Genomic DNA, 27,173 nt, shown 5'->3' on the forward strand with positions numbered 1-27,173 from the left:
AAAACGATACTCCAAACTCCAAAGATTTTTCTGCTCAAACTTTATTCATCATTAAAACTGTAAACTTCCAAATAAGGTCGGCAGGGTCGCCGGTTTAGGGTGGGGCTTGTAGCCAATTCGCTCATTGATAAGCTCTGCCCTTGATGCGGCTGTGGAGGACGATGCTGAGGCAGAGGCTCCACCCCCAATTACATCAACACCAATTACAGATCCCCCACCCACTCCACCTCCCGACTCTGCCTCCTCTCGCTGACGTTTTCTGGCCTAAAGAAAAAGAAAACCTGATAATGTCCTGTTTGAAGTTTACTTCCTTTAAAGTGTCAGATGTTACTGATTGTTATTCATTCTCATTTACTATTACTGATTAATTGATTGATTGGTACAAAAGTGAGTAGACCTCAAGCTCCTTCTTGACGCTCTCGAACTCCTCAGTGTCGTCGATCTTAAGCTCCAGACGAGTCGGTTTCCTCCTCAACATTTTCACTTAGAGTCCAGGCTGAAAGCAGACGATCAATACATGGATTGAGTGATCAGATTTGCTTTTTGACATGCTTACTGAATGGTGAAAATGGTGAAAATGATTCACCTCCAAGTTCAATGTTCTATAAACCTGCTGAATATGATTTACTGCACACATTTCCTGGACATTTTCAAAATAAAACATCTCACGGTTCTATTGAAGTCAGTGTAGCCAATCAGAACCCTTCCTATTTCCAGATGCTTTCGTGACCAAAAAAATTCCAACGTGTGGGACTAATAAAGGGTTATCTTAGCTTATCCTTACGGGCTTTGAGGTTGATGGTGGCACAAAAAGAAACAAGCTGTTGTGTTTTTACTGTGAATATCATGAGGCTGTAACATCTGGCTGTAATTTAAAAATAAAACTACAACTCCTGTTGTCATGATGATGCCTACATCGAGCAGGATGACTTCAAAAGTTTTCAGAGGAAGGAAAAAAGTCAAGTGATGAAGGTTAAACTTAGAGTCCCAGAGAGCAGCCATTTGGCTTTTCAACCTTTCAACAACACCGACTCAATAGATCATTAGCTCAGACACAGGAGCTTTAATTAATTCTGAAATCTGATCAATAACAGCAATCAGCTTCAGTTATCGTTTCCATCAGATCAATAATTAGGATCGACCAGATCTAAAAAATGTTTCCTGATATTTGTGATCAGAATCATTGATCACACTGTTTGATCTCTGTGTTTGATCCTGATGGTGAACGTATTGATATCAAGCCACAGCAGGAGTCCAGGTAACTTATCACCACAGCAACACTGACTCCCGAAGTCTCCTGATTACTGACGTCAGGGTAACCGAGAGATTCCCGGGGTAAGGGCCTCAGGGCGGAGCTCAGGGCGTCCAACTGCTTCTAAAGCAATAGAAACTAAATAAACTACACCTACCGCTCAGACAGGAACCAGCAGCATGATTAGCTCGCTTGCTTTTCTAAAGGATGCTCTGGAGGTTATACAGACACATTTAATGGTCTCATCTGACTGGCTGCTGAAATATCTATAACAGTCTCACCTCTGACCCCTAACCTTGCCGCTCCTTAAGTCGCCACTCATGCGCACTGCGCACGCAGATGGGGTTCACAGAAGCTAAGCTAAGCTAAACTAAATTAAGCTAAGCTGCGCTAAAGTAAAGTCGCAGTGACGTTACAGTGACCGGTAACGGACAGTCCTTGCGGATACCCTCAGTGTGAACAGGTGTGCAGGTACCTGATAGAGGAGTTGTAATGCTCTTTCCCGCAGTTTCTCTCTCTGTTTATTTTCTGCAGCTGCTGCGTCCACCGGAAGTGTGCAACCTCTGACCCGGTGGCACTTCAGGGAAGAACTTCCGGGTCACGGTGCTCCGCGTCGGTGTGTCCTTCGTCTCCTCCGGTAAGTTTCTCTCATTGAACGGTTTAACGGCATTCTGAGCCGCTGTGTTCAACTGCACAGGTGAGAGAGACGTCAAAGCGTAAATCAGCCATACTCTGCTCTACCCCCTCATCCGTTAGCGCGTGCTCCGGCACGTTACAGACACTCAGCCCTTGAAGAGGCTCTGGGTTCGCGCTGTCCACTGACTCCGGTGAGCGCGAAGCTTTACCTGAAACACACAGGTGAGAAACGGTGAGGAGTTAGCGATTACTGATCGGTGCAGAGCTGCAGGAGGACGCTTAGAGGTCTGAACTACGAAGTTCTGTTTTCGTTATCATTGACCCTAACACGGGGACGGAGTCAAAGGTCACCTAGAGCGGCGCCTGTAAATATGTCCGCGGTCTTCAAACTAATCACCAATTTGAATTCAGCACAGCATGTTCTCAGCCTGATTCTGCGAAGGCCGTTGTTGTGCCAAAGCCTGTGAAAAACCAGGGTGGAGTTTTAAAGCAGAACAAAGACTCAGATGTACTGATGGAGGTCAAAAGTCTGCTGGATTTACTGAAGACGCCTTAAACGTTGAAACGAGGCGCAACGGTGGTACACAGTGTATTACAACTGGATGAATATTCACAAGCTTAAACTTACTGAACAGCTCATAGAGTTCTTAATGTTTAGAGAGTTTATGTAAATTTGTTCTTAATGCAGTAACAACTCAACAGGAAGTAGTTTTCCAGCAGTGTGATGTTCAGAGTTCAGCTGTGAGTTTAACAGCTTCTGTTAAAAACTATGAATATATATATATATACCTTGTGGATGAAATGGAAAAGTTATGATGAAAATTTTCATGCTCTGCTCCACTTTGGTTATTATATCATTGTTTTCATGGTCAGATAAGTCTGTCGCTATGAATTATGGGACTCCTCCATTTTCATAAAGAATGCTCCAGTGTCTCGTCTGTTCAGCAACGGAAGCGTTGAAGCTCCTTTCCTTAGTGTTTGGAACAGGTCTGAGTGTGGCCACCACGCAGATCCTTGTGGGTCAGGTCTCTCAGTGAGGAACCTTAAAAATGGACTCTTAACATAACTTACTCCAGAAACATTAATGCAGTGTTTTTCTCTCAGTTGCAGACGCGTTGCTGTTTAAGAAGACTAAATTAAATCTAAAAACTGACTTGACCTGAGGTCATCAGGTACAGCACAGGTGTTTTAAGCCCCTTTTCCATTAGTACTCACCACAGTTTCCAGGGTTTTCCATCAGGTCATAGTACCTGGTACCAGGTACTTTTTTTAATATCTGCCGGGCTGGGGTTCCAAGCAGGTACTTAAATGTGACATCGTCAGACTGCATGCCGCTGATTGGCTGGTCAGTGGCGTCACTCAATGAGTCATGAGAGCGTCTTGTTCACGAAAATCTAAAATGTCATTTTTGAAAACAGGCAACGAAAGGAAATGGCTACAAAGAATAATGTCCTGTTCCCTGAGTCTAACGAAAAGCCACAGACCGAGCAGCAGGTATATCGTCGCCTCCACGTCCACCTTTGTTGTAGCATTCATGTTGGATATTAATTACTTCACAGGAAACTGAGCAGCGTTGCTATAACAACGATCACACAGATCAGGTGGTACTTGATTGTTATGGAAAACCAGTCGTACTAATGGAAAAGGGGCTTTGTGCTCAGATATTGATGCTTAAACAGGAATAAAACTGAGTATTTACTACTGACGACCAGGGAAACGCACCCTGCAACTCTCCCTGCAGAGCTCTGAGGGATCATCCAGGAATGGTGATTGGTCAGTAGGCGTGATTTCATACCTGTTGATCTCTAACCTGGGGTAAATCCCATCAGTTACCACAGTGATTTACACGAGGAGGAAGTCTCTGACCATAATAGTACAGAAACCCAGCATAACCTGAAGTTACCTGGATGAGAGGAAATCCATGCCTCAGGTGCAGCACCTGTCTGTGACCCACACCTGTAGGCCAGTGAGGTGGAGCTCTGCGGTGAGATTAACATGTCAGCAGGTGCATTAAGGTCATTTCATCATTGTAACAGATGCTGATCATTGTGAGCATGTCATTCTGTTTGACCGACAGCAGCGAGTGAAGCTGAGCAGGAAATTGCAGCAGCTCAAACAGGAAGTTAAAAATAAAGGTGTTCCAAGTATAGTATGAATCTGCTACTGTGTCTGATTGACATTGCTGATTGATCACTTATTACTGATCAGGGTGATTGTTTGCGTTTCAGCCACTCTGCTGCTGCTCAATGGATCAATAAGGTTTTTCTTCTGAGCAGTTTTTCTTTTTGTCATTAAAAATGTCACCTTTATCTTCCTCATGTGTTTTTGTTGTTTCTCCAGAAAAAAGAAGTCAGTATGTCCGATGAGGAGGATGTGGCTCCGGCCGTGAAGAAGAGCAGAGTTTTCTATGGAAGCCTGGAGGAGAAAGAGCGGGAGCGTCTGAGCGCCAATGTGGCGAGCAGCTCAGCAACAGGAAGTGATGCAGTCAGGGCGGGAATTGAGGCGGGAAACATCAACATCTCATCAGGTTAGCAGTTTGTTCAGTTTCTCTGATAAAATGTCTCTTAAAAATTATTAGAAATTAGAAGAACCTCCACCCTCTGCTGATCACAGTGCCGACAGTCAAGACTCTGATCAATCATGTGATCAATAATATCTGCTCAATCAGATCTGTGATTAATTGATAGCAGAAATTTGGTTGACTCTGTTTTTCCTTGATGCCCTGCAGGGGAGACTCTGGAGATTGAGGAGCGGGTCAGTGAGCGGCAGCAGGAAGCGCTTGCTGAGTTTGAGCGACGGCGACGAGCCCGACAGATCACTGTGTCCACTGATGATGCTGAGGTGAAAGCCGGCCTCCGTGCACTGGGGGAGCCAATCACGTTATTTGGAGAGGGACCAGCTGACCGCCGCGAAAGGTGGAGCAAAATAACTTCTGTAATCTTCTGTAGAACACTCTCAGCAGTCATCTTAGGAATATTTTGGGCCAATAATTTAATTAAAAAAACCTGTCAAACTTGGTCAGTGTGACAGGGAGGAAGCAGACAGGAAGTAAAAGTGTGTGTGTGTGTGTGTGTGTGTCTTCAGGCTGCGCAGTGTGCTGTCCGTGGTCGGTCCGGACGCTCTGAAGAAATCCAGGAAGGACGAAGAGCGAGCGAAGAGGTCGCAGGATGAGGTCAGCTGACCTGGAGTGTGGGTGGGGCTTCAGAACACCTGGCTGCATGATCTAAACATTTTCTCTCTGACCAATCACAGTGCCAGCAGACATGGTACCACGAAGGCTCCGCTTCCCTAAAGGATGCTCGGCTCTGGTTGGCCAGATATTCTCTTCCCCGGTGAGTCATTATCAAAGCGTGAGAGGAGGAGGAGCAAAGACAACCACTGAGTGCACCGCTTCTACCAGACTCCTCTCTCAGTAACTAGGCAGGGCACCACACTGAGTCCTTATATCACAGAAGGACAAAAGAGCTAAAAATCCCTCCGTCTCAAACCCGCCTGGTGAAGACGTAAACATCAACCTTAACCTTCACCACTGAATGCTGTGTTTTATGTTTCATGAACAGCCATATCACCATGACAACCAATAGGGATGGGTACCGGTGTGTTCTTACATAAACGGTAGTAACCAGACCGAAAAGCAGCGCACATTTCGGTGCTTTATTTCGGTGCTTTTTTTTTCCTGAGCTGTGATACACTTCTAGCCAATCATTTTACGTTTCCGAGGATAGTAGGCGGGCCCAGGTATGTACGTTCTTTTAGAGCAGAGCTACAGATTAAAAATGTCCAAGGCGAAGCGGTCAAAAGTCTGGCTGTACTTCACAGCAAAAGATGCAAACTCAGCAGCCTGCAACAAGTGCTTTAAGCTGATACTGTCAAAGGAGGTAACACCTCGAATCCGATGAAACACCTGGAGACACATAGCGTTTTTTTTAAAACCCAGAGTTAGCAACATCCCCCAAAAACACGAAGAGGAGAGTCCTGGCCCCTAGCCCTGCCAGTGTAGCAGAAATGATGAGGATGATGCAGCAGCCGTTCTTCTCTGCGTGAGTAGCTTAATGTTGTTCGTGTGTAATTTACGTTGAGTAGGCTAACCACTTATTACATTAATGCATGTAAGGTGAACTAGCAAACATCATCATAGCTACATGCGGCTGTCCTCTTGTTTGATGGCAGATACTCCCTTCACCCTGGCCAAAAAGGCTAAAATGACCAAAGAAAAAGTGGAAAACAGTTAAACATGAGAGGTTTAGGACAAAGTTTGTGTTTTTTCCATTGATTAAGCACTGCTTCCAGCCAAGAGTGATGCCATAAATCCCCTATAGCTGCAGAAAAGGCTAACATCGTAATCTCTTTACAAAAAAAACAGCTGAACATGAGAGGCTTTTGGACCAATTTTGTGTTCTCTATTCTTTAAGCACCGGTTTGAGCACCGTTTGAGCACCGGCACAGTTTCAAAAGTACCGATTTGGCACCGGTATCGGATAAAACCTAAACGATACCCATCCCTAACAACCAATAACCAATCGGTAATATTATATTTAGTCTTTCCACATGCACGGGTAAAAGAATAAATCTAAGCAGCAGAGTAACCGAGCTTGGGTTTCCCCTGTAAATCTGAAGTAAAACTGTCAAATAATTGCTGAATACGCTCGGAGTCAGAGAAATTTCCTGTCAGGATGTTGTGTGCAGGTCGATTCAGTTTGTTCCATCCATTTTCTTCTGCTTATCCGGGATCCAGTCACGGGACAGGGGACCGAAGCCCCGACCTTCTCCGCGGCCACTATCGTATCTGGGGGAACATCGAGGTGTTTCCAGACCAGCTGAGAGATGTAATCTGTCCAGCTTGTCCTGGCTCTGCCCTCAAAGGGGCAGTTTTCTTTATATAGCGCCAAATCACAATAGGCACTTTTTAGTTTTTACTGGACAGTAAAGACGCTACAAACTTTTTAATAGCTACTGTGACCACATCAGTGACAACTGGCTCTGTCACATGACATGCAGATGACCAGTTTTCCAGCGACATTCAGTGGAATCATTGCTGATATCTCCTCCATCGTAGCCTGATCATACTCGATAATGTGATTTTGGCTGTTTTCACCTTCTTCAGTCTCAGCTCACTGCAGGTTTCCCCAACCTTATAAACAGTAACTTTTTTTCCCCAAGTATAAATCCTTGCAATCCTCCCGGCACTTAACAAGCGTACACTATATTACTCTGTTTGTGTCGGGGGACCCGATCCTTGGGGTGGACCAATTTTTGGCGCAGCGTGTTTTGGGGTTTAAAAGCCAGAGAGATGCAGTCTTTTGAGAAAATGCATCTCAACTGTTCTGATACTCCTGACAAGTATGGGATCACTAAGGGTTTTTACTTAGACAGCAGTTGTTGTTTTCCTCTTCTTGATCAGCTGGAGCTTTCTTTAGGCGCTTTCCCAGCTTTGACAAATGTCCAGCTGGGTTAACCACATTTACTCAGGGCCTTCTTGACATGATGATCTTCTCTTCCCTGGCCGCTGTATCTGTGGTGATGGTGTTCGCTCTGTGTTGTCCTGATGACACCCAGTTTGTGCTCCAGTGGATGATGAGAGTCAAACCTTAAATACAGATCCTTATGCGTTGGTTTACAGTACACATCAGCTCTTAAATGTCCCTCATTACTGATGGAAAACTCGCAGTCTAAGAAGGCTAACCTGCCACTTTTTATATCCTCCCTGGTGAATTTGATGTATTAGTCCACAGAGTACCTGAACCAATGACTTGGTGGTGTTCCAGGATAGGATAACAGAGGCCTCTTTTCCACTTCTTCCATGTACAAGTTGTCCACAATGGGTGAAACTGGGGAAACCATGGTACACCCATGTTTCTGCCTGTAATACTGACCCTTGTATGTGAAATAGGTGGAATTAAGACACATCCAGTTCTGGATGTGGTGTTCAGAGCTGCTTACCAACAGGTTGAGGATCAAAGCCAGAAACTTTGAGATGTTATAGGTGACCGAGTTGATCATACAGACAATTGATCTTAAAGGTACACTCTGTTTATGTATCTTAGGTAAACCATACAGACTTGGTGTAGATTCCCCTGGGTATAGCCTGTGGTATGAGGTCCGGTCAATAGCATTGTCTTGGTCTAACAGCTTCAGACAATCTCTCACCCTCCTATTTTTGTTACTGAGTAGTGACAAAATGTTCTCATCATAGTCTTTATGGTTTAGCAAAACTGTGGACCTACCCTTGTCTGCTGGAAGGATGATAATGTTGTTGTCATTACTAAGTGATGTGACTGCCTTCCTGTCCTCCATGCTGATATGGGATGGAAACGTTCGTCCGCAGTTGCAATGTTGTAGTTTTGAATGGCTGTTTCTGTGGCTGTGATCAGTTCCACTTGTGGGATTTCGTCTTGGTGTCACAGCAAAGTTCAGCCCTTTTGCTGAAACTGACCTCACAGCCCGCTGTTCATTCAGTGGGCTAGTTTCAGTCATTGTGCAAATGTACTGCTTATATGGTTGGGGAAACCTGCACTCAGCTGAACTGAAGAAATCATTGGATGAGTGACTAAACGTTTCTCCCACTGCAAACACTACGTCCAGATGAACAGAATAATTTTTGGGGGATTTACTTACCTGGATAATTGAGCATGATTCAAGACAACTTCCTATTTACTAACTCATCCTCGGAGGTGGGCACACGGCTCTGGCTGTCAGACATAGCTGGGCACCCCTAGTTTTAAACACAGTGTTGCTATGGCAATAATATCCCTGTTGCGGGAATTCATACCGTATTATTGTGGACGATAACAGAGTCTTCACTTGTACAGAAACGCGTTTGACTCCTTAGACTTTCCATACATACAATCGCACACTGCGATCTTAAAGTATTTGAGACTTGGTAAATGAGCCGCCAGGATCTGTCAAGAAGAAATGATAAAAATATCATGTCAGTTGGTTGATTCTCATTGGCTATAGCTCCTTATCTCTGTGATTGGTCCATCAGAGCAATGAGGCGCCTGGAGGCTGCACGCACTCAGAAGGAAGTTACCGAGGCAACCAAAACAATCCGACAACAAGAGCTGCACAAGAGCCTGAGGGTGAGTCAATTTTATTAACTGCAGATAGCAGCACACCAAAAACAACACTCTGAGTGTCACAGCGAATGTCCTCGTTCTCAGTGAGCATGAGCAGCACTAACCACCCCCTCTTCCGCTTCTTCAGAATCTGAACAACTTCTGCAGTCAGATTGGGGACGATCGACCAATTAGCTTCTGCCACTTCAGCCCCGACTCCAAAATGCTGGCTACGGCCTCCTGGTAACAAGCACCGCCCACTACTAGCATAAAATGCAAACAGTTAGCATTAGCATGAGTAAATGTTAGCTTATTTAACTGCTGTATTGAAGCTAATGCTAACGTGCTAACACCTCCAGGAGCGGTCTGTGTAAGCTGTGGTCCGTCCCTGACTGCAACCTGATTCGGACACTCAGAGGTGGGCAGTGCTTAATGTTTGTTTTTGTTGTTGGTTACATTGGAATTGCTTGTTGATTAGTTGTTAGTGAGATAAATTAGAGGTTTCAGATTTATTGCCACAGAAATGTCAAACATTATATGATGATTACAAGGGGGCTTGTAATTGATCGATAAAATAGTTGTGTGTATCTTGTGTAGTGTAGTCGATTGTTTTGTTTTGCATGTCAAAACAATGAGACGATTGTGTTGATTGTGTTAATACAGTATGTCAAATGAAAAAATAACTGTTAAACATGTGAGGTTGTGCTGAAAAGAATGATACCAAACAAGAGAAGGTAAACAGTTTTTAAATGTGAAATCAAAAAGTAGTCAAAAATGCTGGACCCCAGAGGGTTTAAATGATAACTGATCAATACTTTGATCACTTGTGAATCATTTGTCTGAGGCTCCGCCCTTTTCTGTCCTGCTCTTTGATTGGCTGAAGGTCACAACACCAATGTGGGTGCCTTCGTCTTCCGCCCCCAGGCCGGAGTTTCTCTTAACCAATCAGATGTCAGCTTGGCCTCGTGTGCTGCTGATGGCACAGTGAAGCTGTGGAACCTGGAAAGGTGAGGGCAAGGGGCAGGTAACTGGGGGTGGGGTCTGATTCATATCCCATCAGTAATTAATGGCTTTGTGTCTCTGGTTGCTGTAGTGATGAGCCAGTGGCAGACATTGAAGGCCACAGCGAGCGAGTTTCTCGGGTGTCGTGGCATCCGTCAGGACGGTTCCTGGGTACAACCTGGTAAAGTAGAAATTACTCTGAATATTCATTCTTACTGTAATGAGTCAAAATACCTGTGTAACGTGTAGAGACAGAGCATGCTCAAACACTAAGCACCACCTACTTTCTCTCCTTAAAAAATTTTTCCATTTTACTTCGAAAGTTTTACTCTGAGTTTAACACAGAAATATTTTTTTCTGTGTGTGACATACTTCCTGTCCGTGTGGAGTGCAGCTACGATTACTCGTGGCGTCTCTGGGATCTGGAGGTTCAGGAGGAAATCCTCCATCAGGAAGGTCACAGCAAAGGTGTCCACGACCTGACCTTTCACCCTGACGGTTCTCTGGCTGCTACAGGGTAAACAAACGCTACAACATCCTCTAGCACATAGGTGTCAAACTCTGGCCCGCGGGCCAACGCAGCCTACTTACATTTGGCCCACGAAGCCATACCAAATTACTATCAGAGCTGGCCTACTGGTGTTATACAGCTAATATATATATTGTTTAGTATTAAGCTTTGCTTGTTCCATATTCAGTTTTTCAGCAAAACGTGTTTGAGTCCATAAGAAAAGATTCATTCTTATATCTGGAGCAATAAATATATTTCAATAAATATTAACGTTAGCCCGCGACTTAGTTCCAGTTTTGAATTTTGGCCCACTGTGTATTTGAGTTTGACACCCCTGCTCTAGCACGTCTCAGCACGTCTCTGTAACTAACAAATCAGCTCTCTCTGTCTGTGGTCCAATCAGTGGCCTGGATGCGTTTGGCAGGGTGTGGGACCTCCGGACGGGACGCTGCGTGGTGTTCCTTGAGGGTCACCTGAAGGAGATCTACAGCCTGCACTTTTCCCCCAACGGGTCAGCCAATCACAAAGCATCACACAAAACACACAGCCGAATCAATGATCGGGATTCTGCAGGAAGTGAAGAGATTGTTTTTGTTGTAAACATGTTAAAATGATAAATTTCACGGTTTGATCAGAATTAACAGCTTCAATAATGTTTCTCCACTCAGGTATCACCTGGCAACAGGAAGTGGAGACAACACCTGTAAGGTCTGGGAGCTGAGAAACAGGAAGTGCCTTTACACAGTCCCCGCCCACCAGAACCTGCTGTCTGCCGTCCGCTTTCAACGTAAAAAACGTTATTGTTCAACAAAACTAAATATTACTGACCTTGCTTCCTGTTAATGTGACCGTACTTCCTGTGTTTGCAGCTACAGACGGGCACTTCCTGTTGACGGGTGCATACGACAACACAGCGAAGGTCTGGAGTCATCCGGGTTGGATGCCACTGAAGACACTTGCTGGGCATGAGGGGAAGGTATGAGCGCTGTGCTCTGATTGGTCCATTCGGGCGCTCCTAATTGCTGGCGATCTCTGACCTGTTTGTGTTTTCAGGTGATGGGCGTCGACGTGTCACCTGATGGGAAACTCATCGCCACCTGTTCCTACGATCGGACCTTCAAACTGTGGCTGTCTGAGTGATGTCATTAGTGACATCATGAGTTATGTCATCCAGACACTGATCTACTGTTTTTGTTTTTCAGTAAAATATTTTGTTTTCACTTTTTGGAATAAAAAGAAAAAAATTAATTTTCAAAAGTTTGAAGCTGATTCGTTTTCATGAGCCTCGAAATCCAACTTGAAATCCAAATTTTAAAAAAGATAAACTTGTTTTGCAAATTCTAGCTAACAACAAAATTACACAAAACTATTGACATTAAAATGCCGGCACTGCCTCAGGCATTCACAAAACCATCAGGGGTCACACGAAGATGCCACAGATTATTTGTGCTGTGCCAGAAAAATAGTTTCTGTTACCTACAAAGACATTTAAACAAGACAGTTTACATTTCAGTGTGGGCGTGGCTTCAGGTTCAGGTGGAGCAGTGAGACAGTGATTAAGGAAGCAGACAGGTGAGGCGATTGGCACACCTGTGTTACGTTTGCTAATTAAACCTTTTTATGCCGTCAGTGCGTGGCTGTGGATGCAGATACACAGCCACGGGGAGCTGCTGTTGGTGGTTACTGTGAGGAAACTGGCCTACTGTAGACAATGTGATTATTCTTCATTCACTGTATGAACAGTTTTGTGAAGCCACAGTAATGCCTTTATGTGTCGTGTGCACCACAGGTAGTGCAGATAGCTGCTACATTAATGGACAGAAGTAAGGCACCAGATAAACGCTTTGTGGAAGTCACACCATTAGCAGGCCTTTCCCAATAGGTGTCTGAGGACCCACCTGAGACCCCAGTGTATACCACGAGTCATACGTTACATCACATGGTGCGTTCACATTCAAAAGCACAGATTTTCCACATACACACAAATTGCAGCATGATCAAATACACACTAAGCTATAATATCTAAAGAAGGACCATCTCAAGTGCAAGATGTATATACACAAAAATACATCATCATACACATGTTATAATGCCCCGTGATTGTTTCACACATACACTCTTTATGTAGTATGAGCAAATGCACAATATCTACTTCATGGGCCAGTAGACCTCCTACTCAAGGAGGAAGATAATGCACATGATTATCATATATTTTAAGGTCGTGATTATTGAAACTTTAAAAATTATTTAAGGTATCCTTACTTTGGCCCACTTGGAGAGGAGGGGGAGACTCCCACCCTGTAACAATAGACAGGGAGATCTTAGTCTGCAGGCCAGCGGGAATCACACAGCCTATCTTAAATCGTTAGTTGTATTTTTTTCTTATTTGTATTTTTTCCAAAATAAATTATGTTACTCAAAAAAAATTAAAAACACTTTCCAAAAAACAGGAAAGGAAAAAAATCCAATATTATCATCAACAAAAGAAGGCGTGCCAGCAAAAACAAAAAAACAAAGAGTCTTCAGGTACACAAAAAGCTGGTAGCTGGATTGCTAACAGTAGCTGGAGTAAGGCAGAGACGTGCACTTAGAAGGATGCCCTTGGATAGGTTTACGGATTAGGTGAAGGAATTTAAAGAGTAAAAACCCAGTGCTTGGGCATTATGTTATCATTCATCTGATTTATTTTGTGGCTTATCTGGCTTTAGCTTAGCTTAGCTTCTTCATTAGCTGTTGTAAGATAAGATAAGTTAACCTTTATTAGTCCCACACGTGGGAAATTTGTTTTGTCACAGCAGGAAGTGGACAGTGCAAAAGTTATGAAGCAAAAATTAGAATACGATAAGAATAAATACAGTACACAACTGTACAGAATGGAATAAAATTAAATAAAATACTATATACAGTGGATGTGTGTGTTTGTTCAGTTAAAGTCTTTGTTGTGGAGTCTGACAGCAGTGGGGAGGAAAGACCTGCGAAATCTCTCCGTCCCACACCGTGGGTGCCGCAGTCTGCCACTAAAGGAGCTGCTCAGTGCTGTCACAGTCTCCTGCATGGGGTGGGAGATGTTGTCCAACAGTGATGACAGCTTAGCCACCAGCTGTCACTCACCACCTCCACTGGGTCCAGAGAGCATCCTAGAACAGAGCTGGCCCTTCTGATCAGCCTGTTCAGTCTCTTCCTGTCCCCAGCAGAGATGCTGCCACCCCAGCAGACCACACCATAGAAGATGGCTGTGGCCACCACAGAGTCATAGAAGGTCTTCAGGAGTGGGCCCTCCACTCCAAACGACCTGAGTCCCCGCAGCAGCTACAGCCTGCTCTACCCTTTCCTGTAGAGGGCTTCTGAATTTTGAGTCCAGTCCAGTTTGTTGTTCAGGTGAACACCAAGATACCTGTTGCTGTCCACAGCCTCAATGTCCATACCTCGGATGTTCAGTGGTTGCAGTGGAGAATGTTTGTGCCTGCGGAAGTCTACCACCAGCTCCTTGGTTTTACTAGTGTTGATCTGGAGGTAGTTCAGCTGGCAAGCTGTGTACCGTAAATCAACGCATAAGGATCTGTATTTAAGGTTTGACTCTCATCATCCACTGGAGCACAAACTGGGTGTCATCAGGACAACACAGAGCGAACACCATCCTCACAGACACAGCGACCAGGGAAGAGAAGAACATCACATCAAGAAGGCCCTGAGTAAATGTGGTTATCCTAGCTGGATTTGTAAAAGCTGGGAAGGCGCCTAAAGAAAGCTCCAGCTGATCCAGGAGAGAAGGACAACTGCTGCCTAAACAAAAACCCTTAGTGATCCCTTATGTGTCAGGAGTATCGGAGCAGTTGAGATACATTTTTTCTAAACACCGCTTCTCTGTGGTTTTCAAACCCCAAAACACTCAGCGCCAAAAATCGGTCCAGCCCAAGAATCAGGTTGTGGGACCCGTTCCTTGGGCAGAGTAATATAGTGTAGTTTTGTTAAGTACCAGGAGGATTGTCATGAGTTATACTTGGGGGAAACCAAACAACCTGTGTCGATGCGGATGGTACAACACAGAAAAGCTAACTCATTAGGTCACGACTTTGCATTCCATTTACACCAACAGGCCAGTGGAAACTCTTTCAATGTTGAGGATGCACACATCCTGGACATGGGATATGAAAAGGGAGAGATCATCTCTGAATCAAGGAGGGGGCCTAAGGGTACATCTTTCACCATCTTACAATGCTGTGATTGCAGCCATTCCCCAACTCTCTGTGAATGGTACTCATGGCCATTGATCAGTGGTTTTGATCAGTGGTTTGCAGGTTTGCATATTAATGATCAAGAAACCTGCAGTCAGTTGAGACTGAATAATTCCCTCAGAGGATGAAACATTTTTCCCACTGAAAATGCTGCGTGCAGATGAAGAGAATCAACTTTTTGGCACAGTGAGAGAGGTATTATCCACAAATGGTGAAAACATGTAACCATGGTGAACCTGACTGATGAGACAAAAGATGAACATGTTGAGTTGTGTGTCCCATTACATTTGCCGTAAAAGTGAGACCACATGCACAAATTTACAAAATTTCCTGCATAATTCTTGCTTGCTTTGTTGAAATTGTTAAACTATTCACTCTATAATGGTGTTTTTTTGGCTTTAAAATATATATCACTTTGAGTTAGATTTTACATACATGCAAGGCTTTAGATTTTTTTTTTTTAAAGAAAGGACAATGTCACATTTGAAGAACAAAAAAATCAGTCTTCAAAGTTTGATCATTGCGCTATCTTTCATGTAATGGTCATCACATTGAAACAAGTCATTATACTTGTTTTGGATATTTGATCACAGAGCTAATTGAATTTGAGCTCTACAAAACCCAGCAGATTACTAGCATCACTCTGTCACCTCCTGCTATTAATAATATGTGCAAATTACACTTAATCACTAGTCATTTAGGTCATCTTCAAATGGAGCTGTGTGCCTACCATATAAACACATTACATTCTGGAAAGGCAATTATGTATTATTTGTGAAAAGAAGGTACAATGATTACTGCTCGAGCCTTTCTCTTTTTGCTTCTTAGACTTTTTGCTGTCTAATACACTGTGTTCTTACTATAAACCAGAATGTTTTCCAAGACATTTTCTTAGAAGACAAATTCTAGTCTTCTGAGTTACTAACTTAGTTTATAGACACTTAGCAAACATTTAAATGTCCTGGTGAAACATCAGTCTGGGAAATATTTTTTTAATTAATCTATAAGAAGTGTTCTAGGTGTTCTTCTATATCTCTGTAGTGTTTCCTAGTGTATTTAAATTATGATTCTTAAGAGGTATTACACCTTTAATCCTGCCTTCCCTGCTAATTAGTCACAAGCAGCACGAGTCATTACTAGTTATTTTGCTCTGTAAAACAACCTACAAAATGCATTTTGTGGATTATAAGCCCTTTTTAGACATGGGAAAATATTGTCTTTGCTAATTCTAAAGTGATAACATTATATCAGTCAGACATAGGGTACTTTTGGATTAATGTGAAACATTATTTAGTAAATACAAAATTTGACAGCTTGTCAACTGATGCCTTTATGATTCTGAACACTGATAAACACATTTTTTAATCTGTACATTTTAAAGTGACTTAGTGTGTTTATTCACATGTCCTGAATAAACCGCTGCTGTGAAGAAAGCTGCTTAACATTGTGTCTCCTCGGGACAGAACGGTTGAGGGGGCGAAGTGTTGTGGAAGCAAGCGGATAATAACCACAGAGACTATGAGCAGGGTGTTGGGAGACTGTGTGGTGCTTGAGTGTTAGGGAGTGCACTTCCCAATCCACATCCTCTAAATCTGCTTCCACTGATCTTTTATTTGTCACAAGGCAAATGGTGGTAAAGGACTATTCTGGATTTGCTAAAAACGAGTTGTCAAAGGGGACAAAGTCTGGCACCCAAAATTGTGTGTAGATATCATTGAACAGATTTAAAGTAGTGGATAAGAAATCAAGCGATAGGTTGAGGTCCCTACTCTCCCACACCCATTTTCCCATCCATGCACCTCTAAACTCTCTCTACAGTGACATCTATCAAAAGAGCATTGCACCAATATTTTTTTAAATACATGGAGCTGTCTCCACCATCCAGTGTGGCCTATCTGTAATGTTATAAAAATCTTGTGTGGGTATGAGACATCAGTGTCCTAAATGAGCTTGTAGAGTGCCACTATAATTATTAAAGTTATGTTTCTGCACCTCCACTAAGGAGTATTAGTAGTTTAAATGACATTCATTTGGTACAAAGGAGTCCAAAGTGTGCCAGGAAAATAACTCCCACACCATTACCTGCACCCAGTGTGGTCTTCTCTGCTGTAGCCCATCTGCTTTAAAGCTCATTGTGTTGTGAGTTTAGAGATACTCTTTCACATATGTTGGTTGTAAGGTGATTGTGACAGGTTGTGGTTGGTGGCTAAGCTGCAGGCAAGTGGTGGGTTCAGAGTATGATGTCAGAGGAGGCTGACCCACACAGCTGTTCTCATTATCTAAACATGCCTCCCCTGTATGCCTAGGATGTCGGGACCTGGCAACAGAGATGTGTACTGCACTGGAGCGAGACAACTAGAACTGCACAAGCATACATGTAACAATGTAAATAAAATGTTCATGTGCCTAAAATGCTGTATGCCTTGGGTCGTTTATACCACAGATATACTACTGTTTTCCTTTCAGATCAAAGCAGTCAGGCTATTCTGCTATGACCTCTGGCATCAACAAGTGATTTTTTTCACCCAGAGAACGGTCACTCATTGGATATTTTCTTTTTCAGATTATTCTCTGTAAATCTTAGAGATGGGCTCCCTTGTGTAGGAAAATCCCAGCAGATCAACTGTTTCTAAAATACTCTGACCACCCCATCCAGCACCAACAAGCCATCCTAGGTTCAAAGTCATTTAAATCCCCTCTTCAACAATATTATACTGGCTTTGAACTGCAGGATATTAGAGTTTAGGGCAAGTGGCCCAATGGCAATTTTTTCCTTGTAGGTTGCTCTGGGGTTTTCCCCTTTGGCCGTTGTCGACTTTGGTCGTTCTTCTACCAAAGAGGATATATAGGGCTTTGGAGCGTGATGTCACGGGGGTGGGCGTGGAAAGGATTTTGGCCCGATCCGCCATTTTGTGGGTCTAAGTAAGGAGCGAAAGCATAGCCATGGTTCGTACTTGGGTGTGCACATCACAGAGGATCTCTCCTGGACGTACAACACCACAGCACTGGCCAAGAAATCACAGCAGCGTCTCTTCTTTCTCCGCAAACTAAGAAGAGCAGGAGCACCAGCCCCCATCATGTACACTTTCTACAGAGGCACCATCGAGAGCATCCTGTCGAGCTGCATCACTGTGTGGTTTGGAGCCTGCAATGCGTCCTGTCATAGAACCCTCCAACGCATAGTGAGAGCTGCAGAGAGGATCATTGGTGTCTCTCTCCCCTCCCTCCAGGACATTTACAGCACCCGTCTCACTAAAAAAGCCCTTTGCATAGCGGCTGATCCCACGCACCCAATGCAAAGCTTCTTCAAGCTGCTGCCGTCAGGGAGGAGACTGCGGAGTCTCCAGGCCAGGACCAGCAGACTGAAGGACAGCTTCATCCATCAGGCTGTCAGGAAGACAAAGCACATACAAACTTCAAATCACCTACGAACCCTGAAGCACGTACAAATTCCAAAACATGTAAAAACACATAAAAACACGTAAAAACTCCAAAACACGTAAAAACACATAAAAACTCCAAAACACGTAAAAACACATAAAAACACGTAAAAACTCCAAAACACGTAAAAACACATAAAAACATGTAAAAACTCCAAAACACGTAAAAACACATAAAAACTCAAAACACGTACAAAAGACAACAGAAGTGCTCCAGGATGCTAGGGGCAGTGTTGAGCTTTTGTTACCTAGAGGCAGAGATGGGCAGTAATGCGTTACTGTAATCTGATTACTTTTCTCAAGTAACGAGTAAAGTAAGGGATTACTATTGCAAAAACGGTAATTAGATTACTGTTACTTCCCGTAGGAACGCTGAGTTACTGCGTTACTAAAACCATGATTTTTTTGCGAGAGTGTCTCATGACAGTGACGTAAGCGAGTGCGACGTTCGTGGCAACAGCTGTGTGCAGATCAACAATGGATCATATATCGAGTGCGGGAGAGAGTATGAGGTGCAGCATTTAAAGCGTGGAAGTACTGACCTTTGAGTTTGATTCCATAAAAAGTGACAAAAACATTAGCGTCCGTTGTGCGTGGGAAGAAAACTTCTTTTTACAGCAAAAAAACCCCTAAACTTCCAAACAAGCACCGAGTGCGCTACGACATAATGGGGAACTCACAGAGAAGCTCGCGGATTCTTCAACTGACCGCTGCGGCACACCTGCACCAGGGTAAACCTCCACCTACCCCACTCCTGCTTTACAGGTGAAAATAGAGCAACAGGACCGCTAGTCTTTGACTTTATTTATTTTCTGCTGTGTTTTACTTGCATCTATTTGAAAGACTGAGTGTAAACACAAAAAATATTTTATTTTATGTGCTGGAATGTGCAGAAAATAGGTTTAAATGTTAAACTAATTTATTCAAGTCAGAGAATGTTGCATATAATTTAATTTTTGCTTGATGCATAAAGTTAAAAGATTAAAACTAATAAAACAAGTTTTAAAAAGAGACTTTTCCATTTTATTACATTTTGTATGATGGATTATGCAGAAAAAGTAGAATTGGGCTGAAGATCTATCACTTTATCACCTCTTCAGATTGTAAATCGTGTTTTTAAAAAGTAACTAAGTAATTAATTACTTTTGAAAATAAGTAATCAGTAAAGTAATGGGATTACCTTTTTGGGGAAGTAATCAGTAATTAGTTACTGATTACTTTTTTCAAGTAACTTGACCAACACTGCCTAGTGGCTACACAAGCCAGCAATTAGCAACGACCGGATTTGGTGTGTGGTAGTAACAGGTAAATGAACATTTTTTTAAATTATTTGAATATATATTAGTGCCTGTGTATAAATACACAAACAATACACACATGCTTTCAATTGTGTAATTTAAGTGATCTAGGTAGCTCTGTTTTGGAAGTTCAGTTAAAACTAGAAATGTGTTTTGGAGTTTGTACGTGTTTTGTCTCTAGGGGCCACCGCATATATTTATATATAAACATATATAAATAAAACCACTTGTTTTACATTAGTAATTCCTTTTGTGCATAATTTTATATTATTGTTAATAATAAATTAATTAAAGCAACAAAACAACCTGAGGAGCCGGTTCTCTAAAAAGAACCGGAAATCCCATCACTAGTGGCAAAGCTTTCAAAGATCTACCTGTTCAGCATGTTGGATTTCCTGTTCACCACTCACACTCCTGATACAGCTCTGGAAGACGCTCTTCACCAAACCCTCACCTGCCTGCCCACACCTCAGCTCCTCCCGGTCAATGTCTGCTTCCCCCTGCAAGTATCTTCCATTTCTGTTCCCCTCTAAACCTGAAGTAAGATAATGAATACAGTTTATGAAAATGAAATCAGAATCAGAAAACTTTATTTATCTCCGAGGAAGTTATGTGATCACAGTTGCTCCAAGACAGTAAGAACAATAACTAAATAAACTAAATGAAATAATACAGTATATTAAAAAGTTACAAAATGTAACAAAAATATATACAAATAGCTCAGTTATAAATATCCCAGTATATAAAACAAATTAAATATATATGGTTGAATTTCAGGTGCCCCTCTTATCAAACTGTAAAACTGCATTATTTCTCTGTAGAAGATATGCAGATATTAAGGGTGTACAAATTCATGGCAATCCATTTCAGCCCAACTGCTTAATGATCCTTAGACTAACGCTCTCGCTCCTTCTCCACAGACTCACTCTACCTCCATTGTTTTCCCCACTCCTGCCTGACACACACACACACACACACACACACACACACACACACACACACACACACACACACACACATGTCTACATGACTAAATGTATTGGGTCAGTACCATTTGAATGACTGGTGAGATGAGTGTGAGTGTATATGGTGCATTCTTATCATGTGTAACAGAGGCAATATGAATGAAAGAAGAAATTATTCAGCACCTGTCCTGATTTGGCCTTGATCTGGCTGAGCATAAAACTGCTTAGTGACAGATGTTCGTCATCCAACAGAAATAGAATTTCAATCGGAGGTTTCTGCTGTTTCTGTGTGTAACTAAATCTTAAGCTATCTGCTGGATTTCAAGTGTGGTATTGTTGTGTATCCCAGGATGGTCCCAGCCTCTCTAAATGCTGATAACATGTGTAGGTGAGTAACAAAGCTTCCAGCAGAGCCTTATTTTTAGACCAGCAGAGACAAAAGCATTACTGATCTATAGTTTCTGAAGCTTTTCATTTCTCTCTCTCTCTCTCTCTCTCTCTCTCTCTCTCTCTTTCTCTCTCTCTCTCTACATATATGTAGAGAGAGAGAGAGAAAGAGAGATGGCCAAGTGAAACAATATTTTAATGCTTTACTAAATATTAGATGTGGTTTAAGGGAAGTTATTTCATGACACTAATAAGCCTTGAAAACTACTTTGAAACACTTTAATGTGGTAAGGCTCGTTCCCTTTAAGACTCCAAATTACAGGATGAAAACCAGTGTAGAGTGACTTGCTCTGCACTTCATGTCTTTGTATCATGCTGAGGCTGTCCTATTGTGGCCCTCTCTCCAACTACCTTTTCCTGGACCTGTCAATGGTGCCGTAATAGCTAGTCACATTCTTGTCTTATTTGTCACAGCAAGATCTTTGTTCATTCTCAAAAAACAGAGGTCTGTTCTTTTTTCTTCTGCTACTGCTGCTGGGTCTCCTTTGATGCTGAGGACAGCATAGACAGATATCAAAGCAGATGAAACTGGATCACTGTTGCCCCCCACCCCTGAGCTCTTATCACTTTATAATTGGGAATTAGGGAAGAAATAAAATGTCTTTTCCTCACTTTCCTTTTCCTGGGTTGGTTATAATGGGGTCTGCTACATGCCTATAAAGTACCCTTCAAATCACACTGCTGTCCTTATGTATTTTTTCTCCTTGCTTAGCAATTTCCTTGTTTGTATTCTTGTCATTTGTCATGTTTGTATTTTTCTACATTTTCCATGAGAATATCTGTGAATTAATGTTTCTTGCAAAACATTTGAAATGTGAAGTCTGGTGACACTGTTGCAGGACAAAGCAATAAACATGGAAACAAGATAAAGGGTGGCACAAACAGAAACATTAGGTATTACTACTATTGTCATAACTACTGACAATAACAGACATGAACCAACAGTACCACAACAAAGACTTGCATTATACTACAAATGTTCTCCAGTTAACAATGACCTGGTTATCTTGGTACCACTAGTTATACTAGAAGCTGAAGAAATGTGCTCATTCACAAGTTGTTCAACAAGCAAAATAAATAAATAAATACATCCCTGAAAATGGTCAGGTATAAGGACAGAGTTGAAAACGAATGGGGGTGGATGGAGGTTATTCTTCCGGCAAACCTGGAGAACTGTTGCTCAAGACCACTTTTTTAAAATTACCAGAAATGATGGGTGACTCATGTCTTCTAATTCCTTGGACACAAAATTGAAAGAAATAGGGATGACAACGTTGTAGCTATATTTAAAAGAAAAAAATCTCACACAATATAACACCAGGCCCTGTTTGACGACAGGTCAATATGAATGCAGCCAGGTAAATAGTTTACAGTATAGAGATCTACTCATAACTGACTGACTAACTTAATTCAGACCGTCACAGCAGTAGTCTGTATTGACAACAGTAAGACAATATTGAGACAAAGCAGAACAGGAAGAGTTGGTTCAGAGGACTAGCTTGAAGACCAACTGTATCTCAGTCTATCCATCTCTACAATAATGTGGCATCCAGGCCTCCTCTCTGTTGACCATCATCGTACCAGCTTTAATATAAACTTGAAATATAAGACTTAGAGTCAGACTCAGAGTCAAGACCTTGAAATGTTCCATGTTTATTTAAATGACATGTCAAGATACCTCATTTCCTCCAAATTCTTGCAAGTGCAACTATTAACTATTACAATGTTATGGTAAACAATTCTTTAAAAAGTTACACAATTTTTCTCAATGAGTAACTAATTAATTTTAATCTGAAATTGAAAGGTCAGCCAGTAGTGACGTGACGTGAAATAATAACTTGACCTAAAGGCATTAAACCAAAAATTACAAGCCTGTTTTGTAAATGTGAGGATAGAAAGTGCAGATATTTGTTCAAAAATGTAGGGAGTAAAAGCAAAAAGTAGTCAGAAAAAAAAACTACTCAAGTAAAATACAGATAACTGAAAATTATTTGTACTTCGTTATTTCCCTCCTCTGACTATAAATGAACACATAGCTTTGATTACTGCTTTGCACACTCTTGGCATTCTCTCGATGAGCTTCATGAGGTCATCACTTGAAATGGTTTTCCAACAGTCTTGAAGGAGTTCCCTGAGACGCTGAGCACTTGTCGGCCCTTTTGCCTTCACTCTGCGGTCCATCTCATCCCAAACCATCTTGATTGGTTTTAGGTCAGGTGACTGTGGAGGCCATCTGGCACAGCACTCCATCTCTCTCCTTCTTGGTCAAATAGCCCTTAAACAGTGTTTGGGGTCATTGTTCTGTTCAAAAATAAATGATGATACAACTAAATGCAAACTAGTTGGGATGGCATGTCGCTGCAGGATTCTGCGGTAGCCACGCTGGCTCAGTGTGCGTTCAATTTTGAATAAATCGACCAACATTGTCACCAGCAAAGCACCATCACACCTCCTCCTCCATGCTTCACTGTGGGAACCATGCAACAACAACAACAACAACAACCTTTATTTATAGAGCACATTAAAAGCCTAGGCATACCAAAGTGCTTTACAGAAAAACAATAAAATAATACAGTTAAGAGCATTAATATCAAATATAATAAGAACAGCAGACAATGTTCACAGTAGAAAGCCACTAATAAAATGGACTGCAGCACATAGATTATAGCAGACCCAGTGCCGCATGATAGAGAACACCAATAATGAAGGAATAGTAAAAAGTTAATGCAATAGGTCGCAGTTAACAGTCAGCATTTAACGGGTAGAGAAGGCAAGTTCAAAAAGATAAGTTTTAAGGCGTGCTTTAAAAGAAAAAATAGAATCAGACTCCCGAATGCCAATCGGGAGGCTGTTCCATAACTCAGGTGCAGCAAAGGCAAACGATCGATCGCCTCTAGATTTCAACCGAGATCTGGGCTGAACTAACAATAACTGCGAGGATGACCTTAAAGCCCTGGCAGGGACATAAGGGTTTAAAAGTTCCTTAAGATAGGTTGGTGCAGTATTATTGATCATTTTAAAAGTAAGCAGCAAAATTTTAAATTGAATACGGTATTTGATAGGCAGCCAATGCAGCTCAGCAAGAACCGGAGTAATATGGTCAAACTTCTTGGTTTTAGTTAGAATACGAGCCGCAGCATTCTGAACTGTCTGTAATCTATGTAGAAGGGTAGCATGGAGACCAGAATAGAGTGAGTTACAGTAATCTAGTCTTGACGTTACAAAAGCATGAATGAGCTTTTCTAAGTCATTATACGGGATATAGTGTCTGGCCCTGGAGATGAGACGAAGCTGATAAAAACTAGATCTGACAACAGCAGACACCTGTTTATCAAGTTTAAAGGAGCTGTCAAACAAGACACCCAGATTCCTGACAGTATCAGAGAAAGAACTAGTAAGAAAGCCAAAGGCATCTTGAAGTTTGGCGGGAAGGGCATTACTGCCAAAAATCACGATTTCAGTCTTTTTTTCATTGAGAATAAGAGTATTTGCCAACAGCCATTTCTTGACCTCACTCATGCACTCACGAAAGTTATTTAAAGATAAAGCGAGATCATCATGTAACTCAAAATAAATCTGGATGTCATCCGCATAATAGTGAAAAGCAATGTGGTATTTCTCAAAGATAGCACTTAAAGGAAGCATATACAGTGAGAAAAGGGTCGGGCCTAACACAGAACCCTGGGACACCACAGCAAACAGGTACAGGGGAAGAGGAAGATGAGGCCAGATGTACCGAAGAAAGCCGATTGGAGAGGTAAGATTTGAACCAGTCCAAGGCAGTGCCCTTAATGCCAACAGAGTGCTCTAATCTTGCGACTAGGATGTTATGGTCAACCATATCAAATGCAGATGAAAGATCCAATAGAACTAAAACAGAAGGACGACCATTATCAGCCATAAGTAAAAGATCATTAAAAACACGAAGCAGCGCTGATTCAGTGCTATGATGTTGTTTAAAGGCTGATTGGAATTTATCATTTATATTATTCTCGTCCAGGTAGGTCTGCAGTTGAAGTAGAACCACCTTCTCAAGGATTTTAGCCAAGAAAGGAAGCTTGGAAATCGGTCTATAGTTGGCAAAATCACTATGATCCAGGTTATTTTTCTTTAAAACGGGTTGAATAAAAGCATGTTTAAGAACTGAAGGTACATAACCAGAAAGCAAGGAGAGGTTCAATATAGACAATAGACAGGGTCCAATTACATTAAAACAATCCTTGACTATACGAGATGGAAGAACATCATGTACACAATTAGTATTGTTTAGTTTCTCAGTTATACGCTTCAGAGTGGGAAGTGAAATTAATTCAAATTGATGTAAGGCAGCAGAACAGTCAGGATTAGACATACTGTCAGCCACCATGCAGAGAATATCTGTTCACCTTTTCTGTGTTGCACAAAGACACAGCGGGTGGAACCAAAGATCTCAAATTTGGACTCATCAGACCAAAGCACAGATTTCCACTGGTCTAATGTCCATTCCTTGTGTTTCTGGGCCCAAACAGATCTGTGCTGCTTGTTGCTTTTCTTTAGTAGTGGTTTCTTAGCAGCTATTTGACCCTAAAGGCCTGATTCGTGCAGTCTCCTCTGAAGAGTGGATGTAGAGATGAGTCTGCTACTGGAACTCGGTGTGGCATTTATCTGGGCTCTAACCTGAGGTGCTGTTAACTTGTGATTTCTGAGGCTGGCGACTCAGATGAATTTATCCTCAGCAGCAGGGGTGACTCTTGGTCTTCCTTTTCCTGGAGTGGTCCACATGTGAGCCAGTTTTATTGTACAAAACTGGCTTAATGGTTTTTGCGACTGCACTTGGGGACACATTCAAAGTTTTAGCAATTTTCCAGACTGACTGACCTTCAGTTCTTCAAGTAATGATGGGCTGTCATTTCTCTTTACTTTGCTGATTGGTTCTTGTCATAATATGAATTCTAACAGTTGTCAAATAAGCCTGTCAGCTGACTTCTGCACAACACAACTATAGTCCCAACCCCATTAAGAAGGCAAGACATTCCACAAATGAACGCTGACAAGACACCTGTGTCATGAAAACCATTTCAGGTGACTACATCATGAAGCTCATTGAGAAAAGGGAAGGGTTTGTAGTGCTGTCAACAAAGCAGGGGGTGGCTACTTTCAGGAATCTAAAATATAAAACATATTTAGTTATTTATCAATGTATTGTTTGCTACATAATTCCATATATCTTGCTTCACATATTTGATGTCTTCTGTTTGTATCTACAATGTAGAAAGTAGTAAAAATAAAGACAAAACATTGAACGAGAAACCTTTGACTGGTAGTGTATAATAAAGCCAAGACACGCTATTACAAAAAGTATTCACTCACCCATTCAAATTATTTAATTCAGGTTTTCCAATCACTTCCATGGCCACAGCTATATATAATCAGCCACCTAGTCATGCAGATGGCCCCGCTCCTCTTCATTCCAGAAGATTTGGCATGCAGTTTTTCTCCAAAGAATTTCAAATTTCAGTTAATCTGACCTTAGAAAAGTTTTCCACTATGTGTTCGTCCATTGATTTCTATGACAGAATTGTGCCTGTTTTTAAAGCCTAAGGCTTTAACAATGCCGCGAAATGTACACATTAAATTCAAAATGCCTGATTACCTGTTGGATTTAGGATATGAGTCCAAGAGACTTTTTTGTGCATCTTAAGATATTACAGAAGGCTGCCAAATTTCAGACTCGGATCAAACATAATACAGGGGCTGCTTTCTAAAAGATTTTACGTGGTGCTGTGGAGTCAGTTTGCAACATTTATTGAAGAGAGCTATGGAACTGGAAAGAATGCATCAACTGTTCTGATACTCCTGACACATACGGGATCACTAAGGGTTTTCGCCGAGGCGGCAGTTGTCCTTCTCTCCTGGCTCAGCTGGAGCTTTCTTTAGGTGCCTTCCCAGCCAATCCAAATATCCAGCTGGGATAACCACATTAACTCAGGGCCTTCTTCATATGATGTTCTTCTGCTTCTCTGGCCACTGTATCTGTGGGGATTGTGTTAGTTAGACTGTGTTGAGAAAATCCCTAAGAGCAGTTTGCAAAAGCATGGAAATGATAAAATAGCCATTTTCAATTCAAAATGTCTGACTTCCTGTTGCGTTTGGGTAAATAAGGCCATACACATATTTTTGTCTGTCATTTGCATGTTACACATGTGTAATCTGTAACACTTCATTATAGCTTCATTATGGCTCGGGAGCCATTTTGAATCGTCCATGTGCCAAACCAATACAATACATAAATTTTCACCAGACCTGACGTATGTGCAAAATTTCATTAGTTTTTGAGCATGTTAAGGTCCTCA

General features: G+C 42.0%; 1 protein-coding gene across 3 annotated transcripts; it reads left to right on the forward strand.

Moving 5' to 3' along the window:
* The first annotated feature begins 1,751 nt into the window (after window positions 1–1,751).
* prpf4 (pre-mRNA splicing tri-snRNP complex factor PRPF4) lies at window positions 1,752–11,713 on the forward strand. Of its 3 annotated transcripts, XM_026174907.2 has the most exons (16): window positions 1,851–1,889; window positions 2,009–2,110; window positions 4,229–4,415; window positions 4,617–4,803; window positions 4,973–5,060; window positions 5,141–5,220; window positions 8,874–8,967; window positions 9,092–9,186; window positions 9,303–9,361; window positions 9,827–9,950; window positions 10,037–10,126; window positions 10,340–10,462; window positions 10,860–10,967; window positions 11,125–11,243; window positions 11,326–11,432; window positions 11,510–11,713. In XM_026174907.2, exons 3-16 carry the CDS (start codon window positions 4,244–4,246, stop codon window positions 11,594–11,596), a joined length of 1,533 nt encoding a protein of 510 aa, XP_026030692.1. In that variant the 5' UTR covers window positions 1,851–1,889; window positions 2,009–2,110; window positions 4,229–4,243; the 3' UTR covers window positions 11,597–11,713. The 3 variants fall into 3 exon arrangements, with proteins under 3 accessions (XP_026030691.1, XP_026030692.1, XP_026030690.1); XM_026174906.2 differs by lacking the exon at window positions 2,009–2,110 and having other exon boundaries at window positions 1,752–1,889; XM_026174905.2 differs by lacking the exons at window positions 1,851–1,889; window positions 2,009–2,110 and adding an exon at window positions 3,305–3,382.
* Window positions 11,714–27,173: the final 15,460 nt, after the last annotated feature.

This window comes from Astatotilapia calliptera, chromosome 7 (genome assembly GCF_964374335.1).
Source record: "Astatotilapia calliptera chromosome 7, fAstCal68.1, whole genome shotgun sequence".
NCBI lineage: Eukaryota > Metazoa > Chordata > Actinopteri > Cichliformes > Cichlidae > Astatotilapia > Astatotilapia calliptera.